The 27,727-nt window shown below is 51.6% G+C and overlaps 1 protein-coding gene and 1 long non-coding RNA gene across 2 annotated transcripts in view; one reads left to right on the top strand and one right to left on the bottom strand.

Annotated features, from left to right (window-relative positions):
- Positions 1-724: 724 nt before the first annotated feature.
- Positions 725-15,531, bottom strand: LOC132345675 (uncharacterized). Its single transcript, XR_009495143.1, has 3 exons — positions 15,218-15,531; positions 12,618-12,744; positions 725-1,586 (listed from the first exon to the last, which is right to left on the bottom strand). It is a non-coding gene; the product is annotated as an uncharacterized lncRNA (long non-coding RNA).
- MAP1S (microtubule associated protein 1S) overlaps positions 14,917-27,727 on the top strand; it is a 32,006-nt gene continuing 19,195 nt past the window's right edge. The window contains 5 exon segments of the mRNA NM_001102114.1: positions 14,917-15,078; positions 16,336-16,437; positions 17,784-17,866; positions 18,883-19,023; positions 19,666-22,027. Of these exon segments, the coding sequence (NP_001095584.1) occupies positions 14,958-15,078; positions 16,336-16,437; positions 17,784-17,866; positions 18,883-19,023; positions 19,666-22,027 (2,809 nt within the window). The 5' untranslated portion in view covers positions 14,917-14,957.

Genomic DNA, 27,727 nt, shown 5'->3' with positions numbered 1-27,727 from the left:
CTACTTCTATCTAGAACTAAAACATTTCCATCACCCCAAAAGGAAACCCCATCCCTATCAGCAGGCACTCCCCGTTCCCCTCTCCCCTGAGGCCCTGGCAACCATTAATCTGTTTTCTGTCTCTATGGATTAAATTTTAAATTCTTCCACTTGATCAATATTTACCTTTACAGTAAGCACACTTTTTTCTTTGAGGCATAATCAACATATAACATTATATTAGTTTCAGATGTACAACATAATGATTTGATATTTGCACACATTTTGAAATGCTCATCATGCAGAGTCTAGTTAACATCCATCACTATACATAGTGACAGATTTCTTTTCTTGTGATGAACAGACATTATGTCTTGTTTAAGGAATTCTTTCCTGTCCCAGGATCAGAAAGATATTTTCATAGCATCTTCTATATCCTAGGCCTTGCCATTTACAGTCAAGTCTTGATCTCTCTCAGAGAAGGCAATGGTGCCCCACTCCAGTACTCTTGCCTGGAAAAATCCCATGGATGGAGGAGCCTGGTAGGCTGCAGTCCATGGGGTCGCTAAGAGTCGGACATGACTGAGCGACTTCACTTTCACTTTTTGCTTTCATGCATTGGAGAAGGAAATGGCAACTCACTCCAGTGTTCTTGCCTGGAGAATCCCAGGGATGGGAGAGCCTGGTGGGCTGCCGTCTATGGGGTCGCACAGAGTCGGACACGACTGATGTGACTTAGCAGCAGCAGCAGCATTTTGATCTCTCTTGGAACTGATTTGGGAGTGTGGAGTGAGATAAAGTCCAATTGTGTATATTTTTTCCAATATGGATAATCAATTGTCCCAACATTCTTTAATGAAACGGTCACAAAGCAAGTTTTTGAACAAGTGTGGACTTCATAGCAGACACAGAGCAACCAGAGCACACAGTGCTGCAGGATATCTGTCCCACCTGGGGTCTGTTCTGGCTCCTTCTTCTGTCCTGGGACCATCTATCACTGTTACAGAACTTTATGCCTGTCCTTGATATCTGCTAATAATGCCATTCTTTCATCTTCAGAGCATCCAGATTATTCTTTTTCTCTCAGCTTGTTGGGTTCTGTGGAGAAATCCAGTTGGGACTTTGATTGAAATTGCATGAATCTATAAACCAAATAAGGGAAGAATCTTTCCTCATATTGACTCATCCGAAGTGTGAATAAAGGTCTTTCCATTTGTCTATCTTTCAATAAAGCTGACAACTTCCTCCATAAATCTTCCATGTCTTTGTTTTTCAGATTTATTTCTAGGTAATTTGTATGTTTGATGCTATGAATAAGTGGCCTTTTTAGTTTACTTTTTTTTTTTTTTTACCTGTTAATCATAGGAGTTTAAAATGCAATTGGCTCAAGTATCTAAGAAACTTTATTAACCTTCTGTAAATCCAAGAAATAGATCTGCAGATTCTTTGAGATTTTCATTGTACACAAAGATGTCATCTGTAAATAAAGACACTTTCATTTCCTTTCCAGTCCTTTGGCCTTTCATTTCTTTTTCCTAGCCTACTATACAGGTCAGGTACTTCAGCACAATCTCAGACACCATGGTAACAGGCATCCTTCCCTTGTTCTGCATTTGAAAGAAAACATTTCAACAGTTACCATTAAATATGATACCTGCTATGGGTTTTTAATAGAAAATCAAATAAAGGAGATCTACTTCTATTTCCAGTGTGTTAAAATGTTTTTCTTTTAAAAAAAAAAAAAAAGATTTTTCTTTATCATGAATAGGTGGTGAATTTTAGCAACTGCATTTCCTATATCAGTCAGGATAACTATGTAACTCTTTACCTTTAATTTGTTAGTGTGAATTATGTTCTCTTAATATGTTTGATACCCATTGGTCTCTCTTATTCTCTCTCACCCATCCCTGATCTCTGTCCTTTTGCCAAAGACCCTGATAAATTGATCACTCAGATCCAATTAATTTTTAAGCCCCGGTGTCCCATTTCGCTCCCAGCAACAACTTGGCTCATTCCAAAGCTATTTATCTGAGCTATCTCATCTCCCCACTTAATTATGCCCTGCTGTCTTTCTCTTGCCCTCTCTTCTCTGTGGTTCCCTCTTTCCCTGACTCTGCTCACTGTGCATCTACATTCATGAATTTTGCAAACTCCCTTCCACTCTTTATCTATCTCTCCCTCCATCTCTCACGTAGCTTCCGATGTCTCACTTTCTCTCCACCATCCTATGAAATCCACAGATAAAAACTGTTGAAAGAGAGGCGACGGGAGATAGCTCACAGACTGGTGAAAAGTGCAACACACACATATAGACACACATATCTGTGAAGAATGCACCCACCCCCCTCCCCACTCCACCAAATGCACACACACATCCCTCCCAGCCATCCAAGCTCCTGGCCATCCCCAGAGACTCTGCTCTTATTAAAACTTTCCAATCCCTGGTGCCAAGAGAAGCTGTGGAGAGGTTTGGGCTTTGAATAAGAAAATTCCTCCTCCACAGCATCTGCTGAGCTCAGCTTTCTAGTGGGGAATGAACAGAGCTGCTTCTAGAATCCCCACACAGGGCAACACTGTTTGGTCTTCAGATAAATTTCCAGTCCTTACTGGGTACATGTGATGTTTCTGGCACTGAGTGAAGCTCCATGGAGGAGACAGATATGAATCAGATGTCAATCAGTTTATCCAGCAGACATTTCTTGGCGCCATCTGGATGCTGGGAACTACTCTTGTCAACAGGTTCCAACAAAGTGACATGGTCCCTAACTCGAGAATTGGAAATGAAAATAAGCATGCACAGAGAAAATCAAGGAAAATTAGGAGGAAAACAGGAAGGGTCCCATGATAGAAATGGTGGAGGAGAAGGTAACTGCCTCCTCCTGGTGGAGGCAACACAGAAGCTGAGACCCAAGGAAAGAGAAGGAAACAGGCATGGGGAGAGTTTGGGGAGGGAGGTTCGAGACAGAGGGCAGAGCAGATGCAAAGGCCCTGAAGTGTGACTGTGTCTGGTGTGTTGGAGGAAAACCAAGGAGGCTGGTGTGGCTGGAGCAGAGTGAGAGAGGTGAGAGATAGCAAGGGTTATAAAGAGCCTAGGGGATATGGGGAGGAGTCTGAGATGCAGAGAGAGAGACTGAGAGAGGGAGACCGAGAGGGAGAGATGAGACCTCAGCCCGGGGGGCAGAACAGAGACCCAGGAGGACCAGAGACTCCATGGGCGTTTTGTGACCAACAAGGCCTCATCTTCACCCACAAACCCCATGCCAGACCTCTCTCTGATGCCCCAACTGCCCAGGTTGGAGGTGGGGAGGGGTGACTGCACTGTGCTGAGCTCAGCGTCATTTTAAGAATCTCTGATTTATCATTTTAAGGATCTCTCTGAGGCTGCCCAGGGGAGCAGGGATGTTTAGGGCGGGAATGTAAGTGGTGGAAGGCCAGGGAAGGATCCAGGAAGGAGCTGGCAGGACCCACAGGAGTGCTGGGCAGGTTTGGGTTCATTCTGAAGTCTGAGCCTACAGGACAACTGGATGAACTGGACATGTGGGGTGAAGGAAGAGAAGTGATGAGAATGAGTCGAGGTTTGGGGACCTGGGGAGCAGAATGATGGTGCAGCCATTCCCCTGCCATGCTGATGAAGAAGTTGATCTCAGGGTGAGGAACTGGGACCTGTGCTTCAGACTGGCTGAATGCGAGATACTTACAAGGTACCCAGTGAGAAGACCCAGTACAGGTGGATATTTGAGTCTGAAGTTCAGGGGAGAGGTTGGGCTGGTGATGCAAATGGGAGAGCCATCAACATGAGATGGGGTGTAGCCACTTGGGGCCAGAGTGCAGACAGAGGGTAAAGGGCTGCCTGGCTTCTAGGACCAAAATCAAGACATCAAACTCAGGGTTCCACCGTCCAGCTGTTTGTCTATCTGTGACTCCAGTCCCTGTAATCAGGGTAGCAAGCAATGTTATGTGCGGGGGACATGGAATTCAGAGCCCTTGGGACTGTCCTGTGGAACAAATCCTCCTCTTCCTCTGACAGTTCTGTTATCAATGGCCTTGTCCTGGGGCAGGTTGGGAATGGGGGAGTACTGCAATAGATGAGGCAGGACATGAGTCCTGAGTCCAAGTTTCTCATAATTATTTCTCATAATTGGAGAGCACAAGAGAGCTCACGGAGAAGGCAATAGCACACCACTCCAGTACTCTTGCCTGGAAAATCCCATGGACAGAGGAGCCTGGTGGGCTGCCGTCTATGGGGTCGCACAGAGTCGGATGCCACTGAAAAAAAAAAAAAAAACCAAGAGAGCTCACGTGGTTCCTGAAGGCCTACTGTGTGCTTGGCAACATGCTGGGTGCCTGACATATCCTATTTTCCTTAATCCTCTGCAACCAGAGGTGGGTGCAATACTGTGCTCATTTCACAAATAGGAAGACTGAGTTCCTGAGATATTGGGGAGACAAGGCTGGAATATAAAACAAGATTGGACCAACTCTCGGAATAGGCTGTTTATGCAACACAGATGTTCATGTAATCACTCATTCATTCAAAAAATACAGCCTGGATCCACACCCATGTCCACGCCACGTCCAAGGCTGGGGGAGGGGGTGGATCCTGCCTGGAGTCCAGGAGAAGGATGTGGGGCCACAGAATCCGATCTCTGCAGTCAGTGCTGGGAGATGACTAAGGGGGAAGGAGGCTCTGATTGGTATGCTGGGAAAGGTGTCCTGGAAAAGAGGAAACTGGAGAGTGAAGAGGTCTCCCTAAGCACTGTAGAATTGGAGGAAGGGCATTCCTAGCAGATAGCATAGCAAATATTATATCAATAACCTCAGCTACACAGATGACATCATCCTTATGGCAGAAAGCAAAGAAAAACTAAAGAGCCTCTTGATGAAAGTTCAGTCACTCAATCGTGTCCAACTCTTTTCAATCCCATGGACTGCAGCACACCAGGCCTCCCCGTCCATCACAAACTCCCAGAGCTTGCTCAAACTCATGTCCACTGAATCGGTGATACCATCCAATCATCTCATCCTCTGTCATTGCCTTCTCCTCCTGCCTTCAATCTTTCCCAGCACCAGGGTCTTTTCCAGTGAGTCAGTTCTTTGCATCAGGTGGCCAAAGTATTGGAGCTTCAGCTTCAGCATCAGTCCTTCCAATGAATATTCAGGACTGATTTCCTTTAGGATTAACTGACTCGATCTTCTTGCTCTCAAGGAACTCTCAAGAGTCTTCTCCAACACCATAGTTCAAAAGCAACTTGAACTTTCAAAAGGAAGTGAAAGAGGAGAGTGAACAAGTTTGCTTAAAACTCAACATTCAAAAAACAAAGATCATGGCATCTGGTCCCATCACTTCATGGCAAATAGATGGGGAAACAATGGAAACAGTGAGAGACTATTTTTTGGGCTTCAAAATCACCGCAGATGGTGACTGCAGCCATGAAGTTAAAATCACTTGCTCCTTGGAAGAAAAGCTATGACCAACCTAGACAGCATATTAAAAAGTAGAGACATTGAGGACAAGGGTCCGAAGGCAAAGGGAGGACGCCCTCCCTCATAGCTCATCCCATTACTCCTTTATGCCTCGGTTATGAGCTATGAGGGATTGGTCTGAGGAGGCTAATAATACAAGACAACGATTGAATTGGCCAAGAGCATGAGGCCTCGAAAGGGGCACAGTCATGGGACTGGTCTGAATGGGATGGCGGGCGGGGCTCCGGCCTCAGAGGCGGGGCTCAGTCCAAAGTCCCCAGAGTGACCAGCAGGGGACAGCACTGGGCCAACGGCTGGTGCCCACGGTTGGGGGTCGGAGTGAGGTACCAGCTCGAGAGGAGTTAATTTATCTAGCGAGTTCCTTCAGTGTGCCAGGTGCTGGGCAAAACTCTACAAATGTTCACTCCTTTAATCCTCAAATTGATTATATGGGCAGAGAAACAGAACAAAAAATTTAAGTCACATACCCAAATTCACACAGCAAGGAAGTGCCAGAGTTGGGGTTTAAACCCAGGGAATTCAGCTGCAGCCCTTAACACCTACATTCCCAAATCCTCTAAAATGATAGTTTTTGTTTGTTTTTTAAAGCAAGGGCTCCCTCTCAACAATTACTGAGCTCTTCTTGCTTACCTTTCTTGTGGCCATCTTTCCAGGTGCATACAATCATTCCCATTCCCCAGGTGTGCACAATCATTCCATTACTCCTTTATGCTTCGGTACCATTAAACCAAGGCATAAACGAGTAACTCTTGGAGTCGAGATGCTTTTATGTCCAAAGTGAAATTCTCAAGAGTTTGTGAGGCTCATCCACCCTCGGGCCAGCTCAGGGAAGGAACCAGCAGGAACCCAAAGCCTCTGCCTTTTCCAGTCTCCAGGCCCCTGCTGCCACCACTGCCCCAGTCAAGGCCCTCAGCATGCCCCAACTCAGAGGTGCACCCTCATTCATGCTACCCTTCCGAGACCTGCTTCCCCACCCCAGACTGGCTGAAGACCCCATGGACTCCCGCCCAGCCAAGGGAGAGAGCTGAGAACACTCGACAAAGGGGCTTCAGTGATGTCATCTTTGACAGGTGGGAAACTGATCAGAAACGCCAAAACATTTGCCCAAACTGCTGACAGTAAGAGGTAACAGTTGGACCGGAGCCATGCCTCTAAGACTACCATTAAGGCACTGTCAGGCAGGTCTGTATGAGGCCCGGTGCCCAAGGCACCCAAGAACTGCAGAGAATCCTTTGAAAATGTTTGAGACCCAGATGCATAAACACTTGGGCTCTAGAATGCAAAAGGGGAACGCCAAGTCCAAATGAACCCATGTTTTATTATGTTTAAGAACAGGATGTCAACTTTATTGTGGTTAAAATCCATCCATCTGGAAAGAGGCTTGGGTTGGGAATGCTCTCCCTGAGAAGACCCCAAGCAGATCGCCGGCAGTTGTCTACTTTAGAGAGCTGCCTGTGGCCAATAGATTTCCAAAGCAAAATGATAAATTACAAGAATAATTAACCCGATGCGCATTTAGCACGTGGAGAGTCTGCTTCGAGTTGGGAGTGTTTTAACTCCTTTAATCCCAACATCGCCTCTACTGGGTGCGGCTGTTTTGATACAGGTCCATGCGATGGGGAAACTGAGGCACAGGGAAGTCAAAGAGCTGAGGAGGGACACAGCTGGGGTTTGAACCTCACCAGACCCCCTCATGTGGTCGGCACTCTTGACCCCTGTGCTGTCTTCAGCCTTGTGTTTCACGGCAGAGTCTTCAGTGGAATTGGAGATGCGGATACCATGGTGACCGTTTGATTTTGAAAGGGTATGGATGTCGGGCACGGCGCAGTTTGGGGTTCCAGATCTGGACGATGGTGGGAAGCTAGGTCAGGACTCCTCTATGTCCCCTCCAATCCCCGTTCTCCTCCCCGGACTGCAAGCCACCCAAGGCAGGTCGCCTCCCGCCCTGGACCTGGCTGCCAGACAGGATGCAGCCCCGCCCCTGACCACGCCCTGGTGGCCGGCTCTGATTGGATCCGGGTGGGTGTAACCCCTAGAGCAGTACTTCATACAACAGCTGGTAGCGAATTAGAGGACGTACTTCGAAAGATCGGCCTGCAAGGCTCTTCTTGCGCGGTGATTGGCTCCCAATCTTCCCTTCTCCTCTAGCATCTGCCTCCAAACTGTGTCTCAGTAAGATGTCTTTAATTCCTCTGACACACCTCTTGTGCAGGCTTCTGCACACACTGTTCCCATTGCCAGAAACACCTCTTCCTCTCTCCTGTATAGGCTGATTTCTCTCCCCTTCTCAGCTGAAATGTCCCCTCCTCTGGGAAAGCCCTGATGCCCAAGGCTGGTGGGAGAACACCCCTTGGGCCTTCAGCATCTTCTGTTCTTATACCAGTTTTCTTGTCTGTTTCCCAACCAGGCAGCAAGTTGTTTAGAAGCTAAGGCTGGGGCTCAGAAAACATTGTCTCCCCGTTGCCCAGTAGCATACAGAGGGAGCTCAAGCAATCGATATATGTTGGACTTCCCTGGTGGACCAGTGGTTAAGAATCCGCTTGCCAATGCAGGGGACACGGGTTTGATCCCTGGTCTGGGAAGATTCCACATGCCAGCAGAGCAACCAAGCCCAGTGCACCTCAACTACTGAAGCCTGAGGGATCTCGAGCCCGCGTTTCTGCAGCTACTGAAGCCTGTGGTGCCCTAGAATCTGTGCTCCTCAACAAGACAAGCCAAAGCAATGACAAGCTGGCTAGACTAGAGACTAGAGAGTAGCTCCATTTTCACAGCTAAAGAAAGGCTGCGTGCAGCAACAAAGATCCCGTGCAGCTGAAGATAAGTAAAATTTAAAAAGAAATAAATATCGACTGGTATAATTAATGAATTAATCTGGTAGCAGAGATTTGGGAGCTCTCCACCCTTGTGAAACAGAAACAGGCCCTGTGGGGCCTTCCCAGTGACAGACATCTGTGTTCCCCACTTCTTGCTTGTAGAAAAAGCTTTTAGCCTCTTAGGCCTTATCTGAGAGCAGACTCAGCAATTGATGATTGGAGAAGTGGGAAATCAGGGACAAAAATGAAGCAGTCAAGCGGGAAAGTAATAGCAAATTAAATAATAGGTCCACCAGAAAAAAGAGTCACAAAACCCCTAGCTTCTCCTTGAGGTTACCCCTCTATGGAGAGCCTTCTGACACATATTCTTATGCTGTTTTGGCAGAAACCAGGACCCTACCAGATGGAAACTGCTGACCTCAAACATATAGAGCCTAAACTGGTTGGAGGCAGAAGATTGATCACTCTGTTAACTCACCACCAACCAATCAGAAAAATGTCCATGACATGGTCATACACCCTGTGACCCTCACCCCTAATGCTGCTTTGAAAAACCCTTTCCTGGAAGCCATCAGAGGTCGGACATCTTTGGCACTTTGGCTACCTTCTCTTCTTGCTTGGCACTGTTCAAAGGTATGCTGCACTTTCCTTCACCACACCTGGTACCAGTTGACTGGCTTTGCAGTGCATTGGGTGAGAGGACCTGAGATCAGTTTGATAACACTTTTGGGAGCTCTGAGCTAGAAGCTCCTGAGGTCAGGACCAAGACTCCCCCGCTACTGGTCTGGCATTCAATACATGTGTGTGGAATGGGGCAGGGAAAGGGTACTGGTCTTTTGTGAGGATGACATTGAGCACAATATGTGCTCCATGGTTCCCCTACATGATCCTCTGCAGCCCTCAGGGATCCAAGCCACTCCAGCCTAGCACCTCCCTCCCTACTCATCCTCTATCTAGGGCCCACACTGAGGTAGGATTTGGAGTGGCCCAAGGGAGAGGAAGGGGTGGGCATTCATGTCCGCGAGCCTCTGTTAGATGTCCAAAGTGGGCTGTCTTGTCCAGTCCCCCATGGAGGCGGAGCTTGGCGGGACCCTGGGCTGATAAGAGGAGAAAGGAGGGAATCACCATTTCTGGGGGCATCTTTGCACTAATTGGGGAATTTGGGGGAGTGGCTGAGAGATCACCCACCCAGAGAGGACCTGGATCATAAACAAGAGGCAGCCTCTCTCCCCCATTCCACCCACCCCCACCCCACATCCTGGTGATTTTATGAAATAAACTCATTGCAAGCAAGTGCCTATCCCTATCAAGTCACTCCTAGACGCCTCTTTCCTTTTTGCTCCATAGTGTGGGGTTTAAGAGGGCTTCCTTGGTGGCTCAGACAGTAAAGAATTCTTCTGCTATGCAGGAGACCCAGGTTCGATCCTTGGGTCAGGAAGATCTGCTGGAGAAGGGAATAGCTACCCACTTCAGTATTCTTGCCTACAGAATCCTATGAACAGAGGAGCCATGGGCTACAGTCCAAAGGATCGCAAAGAGTCAGGCATGACTGGGAAACTCAGCACACACACACACACACACACACACACACACACACACATACACACACATGTTTTCTTGGTCTCATTTAACCCATGCAATATATTCCAAAACAAAAACATTTAGCATCAACTCTCTGCTCTGCAGGAGGGAATTGAAGCCACATCCTCCTCTCAGGAGACCCCTGCTGGTCCCCTGAAGAACTTCTATGTTCTTCCATTTGGGGCAATACCAGCCCCTCCCTCCCCTTCCAGCCCATCCATGACCCTATGGGGAGTCCGTGTCTGGTTCTGTCTCTCCTAGCTCCTTGCAACCAGGCTGAGGTGAGGTTGGCACAGAGGATTTGGCTGAGGGTGTTTGCTGAATTAATGAATGCAAGATCTGCCTGATGAACTCAAGTGCATTCTTCAAAAGCCCAGCTTCAATGTCCCTTTTCCCAGGATATCTTTCCTGTCTCCCCATACAGAACCTTCACTGCCCCATTCTGGACTCCTCCAGCTCCAGGTCCACCCTCTAGCCCAGCCCTGGCTCCACAGTTAGGGGGCATCTGTGGCCAGCTCTTCCTCCTGAAGACTGGGGTCTCCTTGGGGACCTCTTGGAGGCATAGGAAATTTGTCAGGAAGTGTTTACTGAATGGATGAATGAATGCCTCTTGCAGGGCCCGGAGTCACATACCCGGGGTTCACATCCCCGCTGGGGTGCTAGATACTGGATCTGCCCCTTAACTCTCTGAATCCTTTTTTCTCCTTTATTAAATGTGTTTACTCAGAGCTTGGGGCCAAGTTTTTGCAAGAATTAAACGAACTGACATATAGGCATACAAGCCTCAGGCTCCCCCCCGCCGTTCCAGATTCAGAGCGATTTGCACTGAGGACCAGTCATTTTGTTCCCTTCTCAGCACCCAGAGCTAGAGTGTTGTCAACGCAAGCGCTTAATGAATGTTGATGAACAGGGTTGGTGATAGGCGTGGGGGAAGAAGGGGGAAAAGGCAAATATTAAAATAGCTGTCATAAAAAAGAATAAAATAATGACATTTGCAATAACATGGATAGAAATAGAATTATCATACTAACTGGAGTAAGGCAGAAAGAGAAGGATAAATACCATATGACCCTAGTTGTATGTGGAATCTAAAATATGACATGAATGAGCTTATCTAGGAAGCAGAAACGGACTCAAAGACTTGGGGACAGACTTGTGGTTGCCAAGCGGGAGGAGGGGTGGGGGACGGATGGATTGGGAATTTGGGGATTAGCAGATGTAAGCTATTATCTATAGAATGAATAAACAAAGTCTTACTGTATAGCACAGGGAATAATCTTAAATATCCTATGATAAACCATAATGGAAAAGAACATGAAAAAGGACGTGTGTGTGTGTGTGTATGCAACTGGATCACTTTGCTGCACACCAGAAACTAACACAATATTGTAAATAAACTATACTTCAAAAAATAAAATATAAACAAAACAAAAAGGCTGAAATCTAAGTGTTGGTATGACACGGGGGACATTTCCTCCCTCACAGCCTACCTGAGAAAACAGCCTGACCATTCCTTACCCCATGACTCAGCCATTCCACCCCTAGGCACGCACTGGGGGAGAAAAGAGTATAGTCACCAAGAGACATGTACAAGTATGCTCAAACAGCTTTATCCACAATTGCTCCAGACTGGAAACAACCCAAATGCTCACCAATGAGGAAAATGGATGAATCGTGAAAAATTGGTACCCAGTGGTTACAATAAGAAAGGAAAAAAATCTAATTGTTTGCAAGGATGTGGAGCCTTTGGAACCCCTGTACACTGCCAGTAGGAATGTACAATTTAACAGCTGCTGTGGAAAACAGCCTGGCAGTTCTTCAAAAGCTAAATAGAGATTTACCATATGACCCAGCAATTCCACTCCTAGGTACAGACCCAAGAGAATTGAAAGCAATGTTCAAGAAAAACTTGCACATGAATGTTTACAACAGCACTGTTTGCAAGAGTGGAAAGGTAGTAACAATCCAGATGTCCATCAGCAGATGAATGGGCAAGCCGAATGTGATGGGTCGACAGGAAGGAATAAAGTGGTCACATATGATACAGCACGGATGCACCTTGAAAACATTATGCTGAGTGAAGAAAGCCAGAGAGAAATGGTTTCGTATTGTATGAAATGTGCAGAACAGGACGGTCGACAGGGACAGAAAGCAGATTAGTGGTTGCCAGTGGCTGGGAGGGAGGGGGTTGGGGAAGACTGCTAAAGAGTGTGGGGTCCTTTAGGTATTTTGGGGCTAGATGCTAGTGAGGGTCATACTACATTGTGAGTCTCCTAAATACCCTGAATTATACACTTTAAATGGTTAAACAATAAGCGCATGCCTAGTCACTCAGTTGTGTCTTACTCTTTTTGACCCTTTGAACTGTAGCCCACAAGGCTCTTCTGTCCCTGGGATTTTTCAGGCAAGAATACTGGAATGGGTTGCCATTTTCTTCCTCTAGAGGATATTCCCGACCCTGGGATTGAACCTCCATCTCCTGTGATTCCTGCATTGCAGGCAGATTCTTTATCTGCTGAGCCATCAGGGAAGCCCCTAAAATGGTAAGTAATATGTTATATTTATTTGATCACAATATAAAAAGAAAGAAAAGATACTTGGGAATACTACATAACCATGAAAAGGGACAAATGCCTGTTCCACACACATGAGGAGCAAGAGAAGCCAGAACCAAGAGTGGATACCCTGTGCAATCCCATCTCTGAGAAGTTCAAACTCAGGTAAATTCACCCAAGTGATGACAGTCAGATAAGTGCTCACCTTGAGGGAGTGGAGAATGAACTGGAGTATCCAAGGTGGTGCAGCGGGGGCTGGAAATGTCCTAAATCCTGACCTCCATCAACCTCCACTCCTGACATTCATGAACTTGACCATGTTTATGTTCAACCTCAATAAAAATGTTAAAAAGAGAAAAGATTTGCCAGGGGAAGGAGACTAGGGCATCCAGCAGTCCTGACGGTTGAGGGTTTTCCATTTCCCCCATAATTTCAGCACCTGATCCCTCTGGTAACTGATGACCTGAAAAGAGGCATGGAGCTGGGCATGGACAAAAGCAGGAGAGCAGTGACTGGAGTCTGTTGCCTGGGATTTCAGAAATGGTCCCCAGACGCTTCTTTCATCTCTTGGGAGATGCTCCCCCCACTCTTCACATTAGGGTCTCCAGACTGAGAGACACTCTGGGACAGGAAAACCTCAGGACTCCAGAACACTCAGAACATCAGGTCCCAGATGCCTTGGCAACTCAGAGCCCTTTAAGACCCACTAGAATGAACATTAGGGCTTCCCTGGTAGCTCAGCTGGTAAAGAATCCACCTGCAATGCAGGAGACCCCAGTTCAATTCCTAGGTAGGGAAGATCCACTGGAGAAGGGATAGGCTATCCACACAGGTATTCTTGGGCTTCCCTGGTGCCTCAGCTGGTAAAGAATCTGCCTGCAATGCAGTAGACTGGGTTTGATCCCTGGGTTGGGAAGATCCCCTGGAAAAAGGAACAGCTACCCACTCGAGTATTCTGGCCTGGAGAATTCTAAGGATTATTCCATGGCAAAGAGTTGGACATGACTTTGCCACTCCCACTTTCACCTTCAGAATGAGCACTGCCCATCATAATTCACAGCCTTGGGCAGAAGAGAGAGCATAGACTTCGAGCAGAAGGTCCCAGGTTCCTGTCCTGACCCAATCAATCAATACACATGAGTGAATGGTGGATGAAGGAGCTTTTCGCTCCCATTTCACACCCTTTATCATGCACTTCCCAGATGCTCAGCTTTGTCCTGCAAAAAAACTGGGATCCCAGAGAAATCTCAGCCTAGTCTGGCCTCCAACAATCTCCTATCCTGCTGAGGAAGATAGAACCTGACACAGACATTCCCACTTTTATTACTGTTGAGAGCAATAATAGAAGAAATCACAGGCAGCCAGCAAACAGGCAAGGGAGCCAAGGGGGAGGGACTGGGATAGAGGAAGGATGCCAGGGCCATAAAGAGAGAGGAAGTGGAGCGCTCAAACGTTAGACGGACGGCACGTGGCCAGCGACTGTTATACACTGACCAGGGAGGAAGTTGGACTGAATAGATAATGAAGGGCAGTGGGAGGTTAATCCTTCTTGGCAGATCTTTTCGCTTGTCTTGGTTGGTTTTGTATACCTCCAAAGATGGGGAGCTAACTCCTGAGGGATGCAACCTAGCCCTTCCTAGGCATGATCATCTGTCAAGAAGTTTGATGCAACATGATTTTTCAAGTAGTGGCCACCGTGGGTAAAAAGGCTGAATGCAATTGACTGGGGAAGGAGGGTTACCCATGTGAACCAGGTAGCCAGTCCCTGTCGCAGGCTGGATCTGGAGTCAAACACACCTGAATCTCTCCTCTACCTCTTATGCGTCTGGTGACTTCATCTCTCCAAGTCTATTTCCTCTCCATTCCTCTGAAATGACTGTGCCCACAGCCTACTTCATAACTACCAACTTCATAGATTTATGCATATCTTCAATGAGCAAGATGCCCTGCAAACTGTAGGTGCAGAATAACTGTGGTGCCCTGCTCCAGATCCAGAGTGCTCTGGAATCTGTCTCAACTTCATATGTACTTTCCTAATCTCTAAGCTCTGCACATGCTCTAACTTACACCTCACATGTCATTATCTCATAACCCACACCTGGAAAACTCCTAAACATCTCTCAAAGCCCTCAAAGTTACCCTTGTTTTCTTTGTTTAAGCCCTGACCTAGGGAACCGGGACCATCTGGGATCTGGTTCAAGACTGGACCCACTGACATGTAATATGAGTTTCTGGAGGGCAGAGATTCCAATTGGCAAGTAGTAGACACGCAGTCAGAACTTGCTGGATAAATGAGTGAAAGAATCAATGAGTGAATGAATGAATGAAACAGTAGTCATTTGGGAGAGGTGTCCAAAGCCGAGATTCAAGACTCGGCTAACGCTTAGGAGCCTGTATCCGCAAGTCCCACTACCGCAGAGGGCGCAAGGGGGCAGATAACGAGCGAGGAGGGGCTTCCGGGAGGGGTCTTCAGCCCTTCCGGTCCGGCCCCTTTAAGGGGCGGGGACAGTAGGGCGGGCGCTCGGAGCGTCAGGGCGGCGCTAAGATGGCGGCGACGGTCGCAGGGTCCGGGGCGGCCGAGGTCCCCAGCTCGCTGCTGCTCGTAGTAGGCGGCGAGTGCGGATGCAGGGGGCTGCTTGCCTACGTGCTGGAGGAGCTTGAACGAGGTCGGACCGGTCCGGGAACGCGGTGCCGGGGAGGCGGTAGCGGCCGCGCATCTCGGCCTAAGAGCCGGAGGATGGAGCGGTCGGGGCGGGGGCCGGCCAGATCGGGGGGCGGGGGTGGCCCGGGCCCCTATCCTCTTACCGTTAGACGCAGGGCGCAGGCAGAGTCTATGGGCGCCCGCGGAGGAAGCAGCGTTCGGGGTCGGGCTCAGCTGCTCCGCCTCGAGCCTGGTGCAGACCGGGGAGGGGACACGGGCCCCGGCTTTGGGGGCCCACGAGACTGGGCGGCATGGGCAACGGCTCCGCTTCCCGCCCTCCGGGCGCGCCTCGATTCCCCGGCTCTTAGTAGCCTTGACGTCCTGGAGGGAGGAGCAGGGATAGGGAGGTTGGACCCGGAGCCCCGGGGGCCACTTTCCGTAGCTCCATGAGGAACTGCTAATTGGGGTGTGGGCGGGTGCGGCCTGCTTAGGGGATTTGGCACCTGAACATGTGAGTCATAGATGCACCTGCAGGATTCACCTGCCAAGCACTTGGCACGGTGGGACCGGCGGGCGTGGTGCATCCCGCACCGTGCTGCTTGGAGGGCACCCTAGATCCGTCATCCCGCATCTCTCAGATCGTCAGCGCCTGTCCTCCATGGCCAGGAAAATGGGATGGCAGCACACAGCTCATGGGTTTAGGGAATGTCACCCCGCAGGGCGTCGAGGATAGGGCGGGGACCTCTGGCAGGTTCAGACCTGCACTCTCAGGACTAATGGTCTGGTGGGGAGGGAGGCAGGGAGATGGATCAAGTTTTAAGGTCAGATGGTTTCAGGACTGTTCAGAGGAAGATGCCAAGGGCTGAGAGGACCTGAAGGATGGGAAGGCAGGGAGAGGGGCCTCTGGGCAGTGGGATCAGTTCCTGCAAAAGCTTAGAGGTGGAACCTGTGCGTGGCAGGGCTGAGGATCAGTGAAACCAGTGGTGGGGGTGGGAGGATACTGAAGGGGACAAGATGACTGTCTAGGAGGTGGGGACTTTCTTGCTGAGGTCCTAAGTCTTCTTTGTAAAGTGCCCGACTTTTGGGGTTCCTTGATGGTGGATGCAGTGAGATCCAGAGGCACAATGGATGTTTCTGAATCTCCTGGCCTTTGTGTGTGGGGACAGGTTGGGGGAAAGGGGGCTGTGGTGGCCCTCACCTGCCCTTTGCTAGTTATTGAAATATTCTGGGAGCTGGGGAGCCCAACTGATTTCCTATCTCCCTTTCCCGCCCACCCCACCAGGCATCCGGTCTTGGGACATTGACCCTGGCGTCTGCAGCCTCGATGAGCAGCTCAAGGTCTTCGTGTCCCGGCACTCAGCCACCTTCTCCAGCATTGTGAAAGGTGAGGCTGTGAAAGGTGACCCTGCGTGCACCAGCTGCTCACTCAGTGGGCAGATGTTCTCCGAGTGCCAGCTGTGTGCGTCAGGGATGGCTGTAAACAACAGTAATAATACAGCTGAGATCCGCTGAGTAAGAGCAGGGGCAGCCCCTGAGCCAGCACTCACTCCTCAGTCATCACCAACTCATGAGGTCAGAACTTGCATTTTTGTTCCCATGTAACAAATGAGACTCTGTGGTGTGGGGGACAGGGAGACCTCTGAGGAGGGTCTTTTTGGATGAGAAGCAGCTGGTGGGGAGGGTGGAGGGACACACCCAAGCAAAGGGACAAGACATTTGGAAAATGAGGGGCTGGTGCGTGTGGGCAGAGCAGGGCAGGGACTGGGTGTGGTTTATGGCTGTGATTCTTGCACAGGGTACAAATAAGTGCTCAGTAGATGGGGAGCTGAGAAAGCAAGGTCGAGGAGGGGGTTGGGACTCTTGGGCAGCCCTACATGGCCCGTGCTCCCTGGGGATTCTGGGGTGACTGGGGTGAGCAGAGTAGCTGCTGGGTGGGGCCTGGGTGTTGCCTAGCTAGCCCCTGCTCAGCTGGCCTGTTGAGTCACCTCCAGGCTGCTTCAGGAGGGGAAGGAAGTGTCCGTCACCTCATTGTCCCAGCGGTTCCTGGTGGCTTCCTGACCCTCACTGTATCAGATTGGGGGGATTGGGGAGGGCTGGAAATCCCGTCTGTGCTGTGTGACCTTGGCCGCCACTTCCCCTCTCTGTGCCTTACTTTCCCTGCCTGAATGGGGCAATATGCACACATGATAAGAAGCTTGTGATAAGCTGATAAAGGGTAAGGGTTCAGATCCCAGAATCAACCCCACTGCCCTCTCCGTGACCCATGAGGCCTCCCTGCCCTCGGCTCCCTCTTGCTGCCCCTCGCTCTCGCCCCTTCCTGATCCTCAGACACCGAGAGCTCGGTGCTGCCTCAGGGCCTGTGCTCATGTACCCTTTTCCTAGTGTACCCTCCTTGGCCTTCCCTGGGCTCAGGCTCCTTGATTATAAAGTGGGGTGACGATGCTGTCCCCCACAGGGCTGACAGCTGCAGTTGGGTCCTGCCAGCAGTGGAGGCCTTGTCCCTGCTGTCTCCAGCATGGGGCCTGCCAAGGCGGTTTCTTGTTCTTGCCTCATCCTCACCTGCAGCTCTATCTCATGTCTGTTAATCTCTGGATGACCCCCTGGCTGGAGGTCCTGGGAAACCAGAGTGCTGGAGGGGCTCCTGGCCACCTAGGGTCACCCAGTGAGGCAGGATTTGACCCTGGCTTGTGTGGCTCAGCCCTAAAGTTAAAGGGCCCGGTTCTCCCACAGGCCAGCGGAGTCTGCACCACCGTGGTGACACCCTGGAGACGCTGGTCCTCCTGAATCCATCAGACAAATCCCTGTGTGACGAGGTAGGAAAGGGAAGGCTTCTGGGGGAAATGGGCTGCTGGGACCGCTGCCATCCCCTGGCCCCAGCCTCTGGGGGCCCCTGACTTCATCTGCCTGAAATTCTCTTCCTGACACCCAGCAGCAACAAAGCCTCCCCTGATGACTCCAGCCTCAATTTAGTCCCTCTTCAGAGCTGCTGATGGGAGTAGGTGGAGTCAGAAAAGGCTGGAGCATGGGAGGATTGAATGGGATAGGGAAGGGCTGGAGTGTGGGAGGGCAGAACCCAACCGGTGTTTTTGGGTCTCATGTGTTCCTGTGGGCTGGGCCCTGCTAGTTGTCTGAACTGACTTCTTAATAATTCTAGCTTGTGGACATCAGCACTCTTCTCTCAGTTTCGTATGAGATAGAGCCCTCTAGAGATCCTTGTACAGGTTGATGCCTTTGATCAAAAATGCCCTGTTTGCTCCCTGAGGAGGCTCTGGTGGAAACAGCCAGACACAGTCCCCTCTTCCCTATGGCACCTGGGCTGGGCCAGAGGGAAATGTGGGCTTGGGGGGGGCCAGGAATACTTGGAGGGGGCGCTGGAGCTGGGCTTTGTAGAATGAGCAGGAGTTGGCAGGGAGGATGGGGGCCAGCTCCAGCAGGAGGCCCACAGGCTACAATCCTGGCTTCTAGTTTAGTACTAGCCAGGCCACTTGGGGGACAGATTGTTGTGTTTTGGTCACTAAGTCGTGTCCGACTCTTTGGTGACCCCATGGACTGTAGCCCACCAGGCTCCTCTGTCCATGGGATTTCCCAGGCAAGAATATAGGAGTGGGTTACCCTGTCCTTCTCCAGGGGATCTTCCCAACCCAGGGATCAAACCCGTGTCTCCTGCATTGGCAGGCAGGTTCTTTAACCCCTGAGCCACCAGGGAAGCCCTGATAGGACAAGAGTAGGGTGGTTATACATAGATCTGGGGCTGGGGACCACCCCAAAGAGGGGTGCTGGCCATCTCACTGCATGGAGTAGCGCTTTGAACACTCTCCCCCTCTCTCAGCTCCGGAACCTTCTGCTAGACCCTGCCTCTCACAAGCTGCTGGTGCTGGCGGGGCCCTGCCTGGAGGAGACAGGGGAGCTGCTGCTCCAGACCGGGGGCTTCTCACCCCGCCACTTCCTCCAGGTCCTGGGGGACAAAGAGGTGAGCTGCCCCCTCGCCATCCTGCCTCTGAAGTCTGGCTTATCCCCACTGGGCTGAGCTGCCTAGGTGACCTACTGTCCCCCCCGCCCCGAGCATCGTCCCTTCTTCCTATGTAGGGTGATGGTAACAACATGTACTGTCAGGCTCAGTCCCATGGCCCACTGCAAGGTGAGGGCCTTCAGATCAGATGTTGCAAAGGCTCCAAGTGGCATCCCAGATTCTAGGTCCCATCTGGGACACAACTGGATGGGGTCGTTTCTGACCCCTAGTCTGAGCGGGGCAAATGCGCAGAAAACTGGGAAACCATGTTTTCGTACTGTAGTGAGTGATGTAGTGATGGTAAGATAAAGGCCAGTAGATGGAGGTGGGGGTCGGGGTGTGTGTAGAAAGTCTCCCTGCAGGGAAGTGTGCTCTAGGGTATGAGAACAGCAAGTGCAAAGGCCCAGAGGCAGGGAGAGTGAGAAGGTGGGGGAGGGCCGGAGGGGAACATGTGGTGAGACAGGACCATGGGCCCTGCTGGGCTGTGGGGAGAGCTTGGTTTTGTCCTGAGGGTGACAAGGGGAGGCAAAGGGGCTTAGCTTTCCTAAGGGGCTGGGTGTTGCCTGGCTCCGGGTGACCCCTTAACCATTCCCCCTTGTTCAGATCCGGGATCTCCTGGCCTCCACACCCCCGCCTGCAGCGCCGCCCAAGCTCACCATCACCTGCCCGACCTTTGGTGACTGGGCCCGGCTGGCCCCTGAAGTGCCCGGCCTGCAGGGCGTACTCCACCTGCGGTTGAACCCTCCGGTGCAGCTGCCGGCTTCCGAGGGCCTGCGCGAGTTCCTGGAGTACGTGGCCGAGTCACTGGAGCCGCCCTCGCCCTTCGAGCTGCTCGAGCCTCCGGCCTCTGTGGGCTTCCTCAGGCTCGCCCGGCCCTGCTGCTACATCTTCCCTGGTGGCCTAGGTGATGCCGCCTTCTTCGCCGTCAATGGCTTCACCGTGCTGGTCAACGGCGGCTCCAACCCCAAGTCGAGCTTCTGGAAGCTGGTGCGGCACCTGGACCGGGTGGACGCTGTGCTGGTGACCCACGCTGGCGCCGACAGCCTCCCGGGCCTCAACAGTCTGCTGCGACGCAAGCTGGCGGAGCGCGACGAGGCGGCTGCTGGCGGGGGCTCCGGGGACGACCGGCTCCGCCGGCTGATCTCCCCCAACCTGGGCGTCGTGTTTCTCAACGCCCGCGCTGCTGCCTCTCGGCTGGTGCGTGGCGAGGATGAGGCCGAACTGGCCCTGAGCCTCCTGAGCCAGCTGGGCATCACCCCTGTGCCCCTGAACCGAGGGCCACTGCCTGCTGAGCCCACCGTGCTCTTCCAGAAGATGGGCGTGGGCCGGCTGGACATGTATGTGCTGCACCCGCCCTCAGCCGCCACCACTGACCACACCCTGGCCTCCGTGTGCGCCCTGCTGGTGTGGCACCCTGCGGGCCCCTCAGAGAAGGTGGTGCGTGTGCTATTCCCTGGCTGCACGCCCCCCGCCCGCCTCCTGGATGGCCTGGTCCACCTGCAGCACCTGGGGTTCCTGCGGGAGCCGGTGGTGACGCCCCAAGACCTGGCGGGGCCTCGGCGAGCTGAGAGCAAGGAGAGCGTGGCCTCCCGGGACAGCTTGAGGAGAGAGGGCCGCACGACAGTGCCCTCCAGGCCCACCCAGGAGCGCCCTGGGGTGGCCCGGAAAGACTCTCCACGGACTGAGGCCCCTCGCAGGGCTGAGAAAGAAGCCAGGCCCTCCCGGGAGGTGAAGAAGGACCCCAGACCCAGTGCCCCTCGCACCCAACCCCGGGAGGTGCGCCGGGCAGCCTCTGCCGTGGTTAGTGGCAAGAACGTGGGTGCCCAGGTGGCTCCCAAGACCCGCAGAGCACCCAACACACCCCGCCCAGGGGTCCCACCAGCTGAGAATGGGCCCCGCAGCCCCCCCAGCTTCCGGAGCGGAGAGGCCAGCCCCCCGACAGAGGCCTGCAGCTCCCCGGCCCCCCAGCTTGTGGCCACACCCAGCCAAGAGAGCAGCCTGGATCTGGGGCTCAGCCCGGCAGGGGAGGAAGGCGGCAGCTTAGAGGAGAAAACCCTGGAGCTGCTGTTGGCCGCCAGCACCCCCGAGCCGTGCACACCCTCTCCCGCCGGGGCCCAGCAGGGCCCAACAGAGAGCAGCGGGCCGCTGTCGCTGAGCCCCCTGCGGGGTGGGGAGCCCGGGCCAGATGCCTCCCCCACAGTGACCACGCCCTCGCTGCCCGCGGAGGTGGGCTCCCCACACTCCACAGAGGTGGACGAGTCCCTGTCCGTCTCCTTTGAGCAGGTGCTCCCGCCACCAGCTGCAGCTGCGAGTGAAGCTGGGCTCAGCCTCCCGCTCTGCGGCCCTCGGGTGCGGCGCTCGGCCTCCCCGCACGACGTGGACCTGTGCCTGGTGTCGCCCTGTGAGTTCGAGCACCGCAAGGCCGTGCCCATGGCGCCAGCCCCCGTGTCCCCCGGTAGCTCCAATGACAGCAGCGCCCGGTCGCAGGAGCGGGCGGGAGCTCCGGGAGGCGCCGAGGAGACACCACCCACATCTGTCAGCGAGTCCCTGCCCACCCTGTCTGACTCGGACCCCCTGCCGGCTGCCCCTGGCACTGCCGACTCAGACGAGGACACGGAGGGCTTCGGGGTCCCCCGCCGTGACCCGCTGCCTGACCCCCTCAAGATCCCCCCACCGCTGCCCACCCCACCTAGTATCTGCATGGTGGACCCGGAGATGCTGCCTCCCGAGCAGGCCCGGCTGAAAGGAGGTGGCAGCCGTACCCGGAAGCCCCTTACCCGCCCCAGCTCTGGCACTACTCCCCCCAAAGCCACTCCAGTGACTGCTGCCAAAATCAAGGGGCTGGCCAGTGGGGACAGGGCCAGTCGGCCACTCAGCGCCCGCAGCGAGCCCAGTGATAAAGGAAATCGGGCATCCCTGTCCAGAAAGCCCTCGGTCCCCAAGACAACCACTCGAGGTCCATCTGGTAAGTACCCGTGGGCTGGAATCCTGCAGTGGGTTTCCTATATTCAGTGTGGTCTCAGCCACACCCACCACCCTCTCTGGCCTCTGTTTATTCTATAAAATGGAAGCTCTGGCCTGACTGTCTTAAGCACTTGCAGTTCTGAGGTGCTTGAGCAGTATCGTCAGTGGAAACATCATCCCAGTGAGTACATCTGTGGTAGTGATATTTCCAGTAGCCACTTGAAGCAGAAAGAAACCAGTGAAATTAATTTTAATGGTACATTGTCATGAAACCCCTTTGTGTCCAGGGTCCCAAAACCACCTCCAGGTTTGATGATTGGGTAGGAAGATTCAGTGTGTGGTCATACTTGTAAATGTATTACAACAGAAGGACATAGAGGATCAGCAAAGGGACGAGGCGTGGGGAAGTCTGGGAAACCAGGCACAAGCTTCTGGAGCCTTTGTTGTTCAGTTGCTAAGCCACGTCCAACTCTGCAACCTTACGAACTGCAGCACGCCAGGCTTCTCTGTCCTTCACTGTCTCATGGAATTTGCTCAAATTCAAGTCCGTTGTGTCAGTGATGCCATCCAGCCATCTCACCCTCTGTCGCCCTCTTCTCCGCTCAATCTTTCCCGGCATCAAGGTCTTTTCTAATGAGTAGGCTCTTCATATCCAGTGGCCAAAGTACTGGAGCTTTAGCTTCAGCATCAGTCCTTCCAATGAATATTCAGGACTGATTTCCTTTAGGATTGACTGGTTTGATCTCCTTATTGTCCAAGGGACTCAAGAGTCTTCTCCAGCACATAGTTTGAACCCTAGTGGAATTACACATCACATGCTCGAGTCCCTGATCTCCGAGCTGTGACGACACATGTGACATGCCGCCTTCCAGGGCAGCTCCTTAGAGACTCAGGGCCCAGGGTTTCTAGTGGCGCTGGGCGTGCAGGCACCTTCCGCCTTACACACACACTGAAAAGGCTTCCTGGTCCAAATCTTGGACACCAGCTGGGGGCCCAACATTCCCCTGCGTGTTGACACCGTCTACCTGGAGAGAGAATCCCATTCCACAGGCAAAAGGCTCAGTCCCACGGGCACTCCACTCCCGTGCCAGTCCCAGTGCAGACTGTCACCTGTGCTGCTCACGGGCTGCGAATCAGGGGCTCCTGTGACCCCTTCCTTCCATTTGTTAATATGCCAGAGCAGCTGACAGAACTCAGGAAAACCTGTATACTTACTAGATGACCATTTTATTACAAAAGGGTCCTAGAGAATACAGATCAACAACCAGATGAAGAGATACCTAGGGCAAGATACCGCACAAGGGATTCTCTTTTCTCACAAGCCTTGGGGCCCTGTGTGGTTCTGGTTCCCTGAGGTGGAAAGCTCAGAAAAAGGGCTAGAAAGCTTGAGGGTTTTATGGAGGCTTTATTACATAGTAACGATTGACTAAATCATTGGCCAATGGCAGTTGGTTCAGCCTCATGCCATGCCCCTCCTCAAAATTCAGGGGCAGGGCTGAAAGTTCTGACCCTCTAATCACATGATTGGTTCTCCTGACAACCAGCCCCCACCCTGGGCTGGGATCTAAAGCCGTTAGCCAAACCTGGTTGTGATGGAAGAGAGCTTCTGAGGAATAACAAGACACCCATTTTACCTCTCTGGCCCTAAAATATTTTTTGGAACTGAAGACCAGAGAGCAAATATGGCAAAAGATGCTCCCATTGCTCTTATTGATCAGAAAATTCCAAGAGTTTGAGAACTATGAGTCAGGAACTGGGGATAAAGACCAAGTATATCTGAGCAGGCTCTGGCAGTTGGTGATGGACAGGGAAGCCTGGCGTGCTGCAGTCCATGGGGTTGCAAAGAGCAGACACAACTGAGCAACTGTACTGATACCTGAGAATGACCAAATATATTTATTTCTCATAAATCACAGTATTGCAGTCTACCCCCTGGTGGAATAGATCCCTTATGGCAAATGACACCCTGTTTTTGTGGATAGAAAATGATTAATCAAAAGTAGTGGAAAACTGTGGGTCCCTGTTACAGACTTACATTTGGGGTCACATTTATAGAACAGATAAAACAATAGTACCGACACAAATAGGCCTGACGTTTGGGAGAAATCAGTGTGGGATTGATTTAAAGAAACGTCATTGCTTCTTGAACCTTACAGTCAATTTGTACAGAACTATTTGGCACAGAAATCAGCTGGTAGATTAGCTAGATCCTCTTCCTCCTCAGGCCAGTCATTTTCCACAACTGTTACATCCTCAGGAGACTTAACTCAGGCCCTCAATACATTGGATCATCAAAATGCAGTGTTACTGGTGAAGCCACTGGCTTCCACAGTGGCTCAGCAGTAAAGAATCTGCCTGAAGTGCAGGAGACGCAGGAGGTAAGGGTTCTATCCCTGCTTTAGGAAGATCCCCTGGAGGAGGAAATGGCAACCTGCTCCAGTATATTCTTGCCTGGAGATCCTGTGGACAGAGGAAGCTGGGGGGCTACAGTTTGTCGGTCCATAGAGTTGAAAAGAGTCAGACACAACTGAGTGAGCACACACACATGCAGGGTTACCATAAACTCATTTACAAGAGGTAGTTGAAGCTTACCAATGCCAGGGTTGTACCGTGTCAAAGTATGGCCAGGGTACGGTTCAGTTTCATTACAGAACAAATCAGTAAGAACCATGGAGGTGTTCACTTTGCCTCCCCGACAGCATCTGCCTTCGCCCGTGTACCAGACGTTATTAGAGGTTGTAACGGTTGATCGTGATTCAGTTAGCTCTGAATTCCAAGGTAACCAGGGACAAACTCACAGGCTTGTACTGAGTCTGTGTTTTACAGCAGGGCCCACCTCTCCTATAAGGAGAACATAAATGGCATTTAGGTTATTCCTGTCCCTACTGGCTCTGCCACGGGGTATATTTTATTTCTAGCTTTCCTGGAGGCGAGAGCAGTCTGGGTGCATCTGTTTAAATTGTTAATGCCTCTAGAGGACTTCTCTAATCTTGAAGAGCCATAGCATTGCAATAAGTGTGTGTGCCCCAAGCCTCAGTAGCTAGAACGGAGGGCCACGTGCCCCTGGCCACTTCAGCCTCTGTTCGTAGTAAAACAGTCAAGAGGCCTTGGGCTTGTTAGGTCAGGGTACAGGCCCCTTCCCAGCGCTGGGTTCCAGTGTATCCAGCATTGCTGGCTGAATCTGCCTGACCCACTTTGCTACTACCTCATTCTCTTTCCCTGGTCCAGAAAGATCCCCTGGAGTAGGAAATGGCAACCTGCTCCAGTAGTCTTGCCTAGAAAATCCCATGGACAGAGGAGCCTGGGGGGCTACAGTCCATGGGATCACAGAGCATTGAACACAACTGAGCAGACACACAGACACACACACACTCTCTCTCTCTCTCTCTCCCTCTCTCCCCTCATCTCTCCAGGTTGGCTCCCATCCTTTGCCTTCCACCTGGAAGAGAACTCCCCCTGATCTGCCTATTCTAGGTCATCTTTTTCCTCTGAATGCTGCTCCTCATTAAAAGCAAATTCCACTTGTCCTCAGATCCCCATTAGCACCTGTTCAGCCTCAGCCTCTGGCTTGTGGGTGTATTATTGAATCCAGTGGGGACGTTGATGCCCCTGTATACTAGTGGCTGGGTGCACTGAGCATGCGTGTTTTGCACCCCAAAATGTTGGATCCCCAGACTAGAGTTAGATGCATGATAAGCATACCTAGAAAGAAAGAAAGTGAAGTCGCTCAGTCATGTCCGACTCTTTGCGACCCCATGGACTGTAGCCCACCAGGTTTCTCTGTCCATGGGATTTCCCAGGCAAGGATACTGGAGCAGGTTGCCATTTCCTTCTCCAGGGGATCTTCCCAACCCAGGGATTGAACCCGGGTCTCCCGCATTGTAGGCAGATGCTATACCATCTGAGCCACCAGGGAAGTCGCCTAAATGTAGTTTAGTTGGAGCATGCCACGAGACTTCGCACAGCCTGCCTTGTCTCTGCTGGGGTCGTTCCCCCAAGGAACTTGAGCTACCAAGTGATGCCCTCTGCTTTAATCCCATCAGGGACCCACTATTTTTCCCTCTTTTTGATGAATAGTTTTCTGTCTGCAAAAACAGGATGCCACGTGCTTGGGCATGGCACACCCTCAGGTGTGCGTGTGTGCTACGTCGCTTCAGTTGTATCCAACTCGGTGACCCAATGGATTGTGTAGCCCACCAGACTCCTCTGTCCATAGGATGCTCCAGGCAAGAATGCTGGAGTGGGTTGCCATGCCCTCCTCCAGGGCATCTTCCCGACCCAGGGATCTAACCCATGTCTCCTAAGTCTGCCGCATCAGCAGGCAGGTTCTTTACCACGAGTGTCACCTGGGGAAGCCCCATGTTGGGCATGCTGCCATTATATTTTGAACATCATAGCCAGGGACGTTTCTAAGCAGTTGATGATCAGGATTTGCGGTTACACAGTGATTACGTAGACCAGTCTGCTGGGAGCCACGCACCATGCGGTTTGCAGTCCCAGAGGAAAGGGTTCCCAAATGTTGTCCTTTGTGTAGTAGATGTAGCCTAAAAATAGGAGTCCGAGATACAGGCACATCGCTTAAATTCCATTTAGTCATGAACAGTTTTCCTGTTCATTAATATATTTTAGGACCAGAATGTCTCCCAGAGTGACACCATTCGGGTTTGCAGGCTGCTGCTCCATCTCGTCAGGTCCCCAGATCAGGGCTGGTCTCAGCAAACTAGCTTCAGCCTGCCAGGCATCTGGCATGCTTCTGCTAAGAGATCATATTATTCTGCTCTAAGCCTCTCTCCAGGTATTAATAAAATGTTGGGTTTCCCTCATTGCATAACCCACTTACTCATCCCTTTACCCTCAGAGGTAATTTTTCCTTTCTCCTTTCCATTTGTCATTTCTCTTTTGCTCACACTTTTGCACCCTTGGAAGGGACATTAGTTTGGCCACTACACTGGTCCATCTTGCTGCCAGGAAGCTAACCCCAACCTCCTCCCCGCCCCCTCCCCTCCCAGGGTTGCACAAGTACAGAACCGGTGGGCTTTCACAACCTCTAGACAACACAGCAGCATTCACTGTCAGCCCCTACGTCGCCAGAGGGGATGAGGGCGCTTTCCACCCCAGTGGGCCCTTAGGAATTCTGACAGATTTAAAGGTGCAGTTAGTTTCCTGTTTGGGCCTCGGCCACGCTGCTGGCGTCTGCAGCTGCATGCCTGGTTCTGGGGCCACTGCATCAGGTAGCTGGGCGGGGCGGGGGTGGGTTGCCATGGTGTGGGGAAGATGTACCAGCATCCACGCCTGCTTCCCCATACCCTCCAGAAAAGTGGAGGAAGCTGTTCAGTGGGGACCCTCCCTTAGCCCTCGTGTTGAGTGTGAGCACACACTCAGGAATGCGAGTAAGCCAGCCTCTCAAGCCTTTATCATCTACCCTGGTTTTAGACAGCAAATGTTCCAGCCAGTCAGTCGAATTTTCTACTAAACCATCACTCAGCGGATGATACGCAACATCCCTGATGTGAAATCTCTTGCCCCACTGTTGGACAGTATGGGCTGAAAAAGTACATCTCTTTGTCTGTCTGAAGGAATGTAACTCGGTGGCTCAAACTTACAGTATTTTCTGTTCCAACTCTTCAATAGTATTTTGAGCATTTGCGTTGGACCTTCAGGTATGCAAACCTAGAGGGTCTGTTCCTGTTGGGACTCATTT

The sequence above is a fragment of the Bos taurus genome, chromosome 7, assembly GCF_002263795.3.
Source record: "Bos taurus isolate L1 Dominette 01449 registration number 42190680 breed Hereford chromosome 7, ARS-UCD2.0, whole genome shotgun sequence".
Lineage (NCBI taxonomy): Eukaryota > Metazoa > Chordata > Mammalia > Artiodactyla > Bovidae > Bos > Bos taurus.
This window is presented reverse-complemented; position numbering and strand designations above follow the sequence as displayed.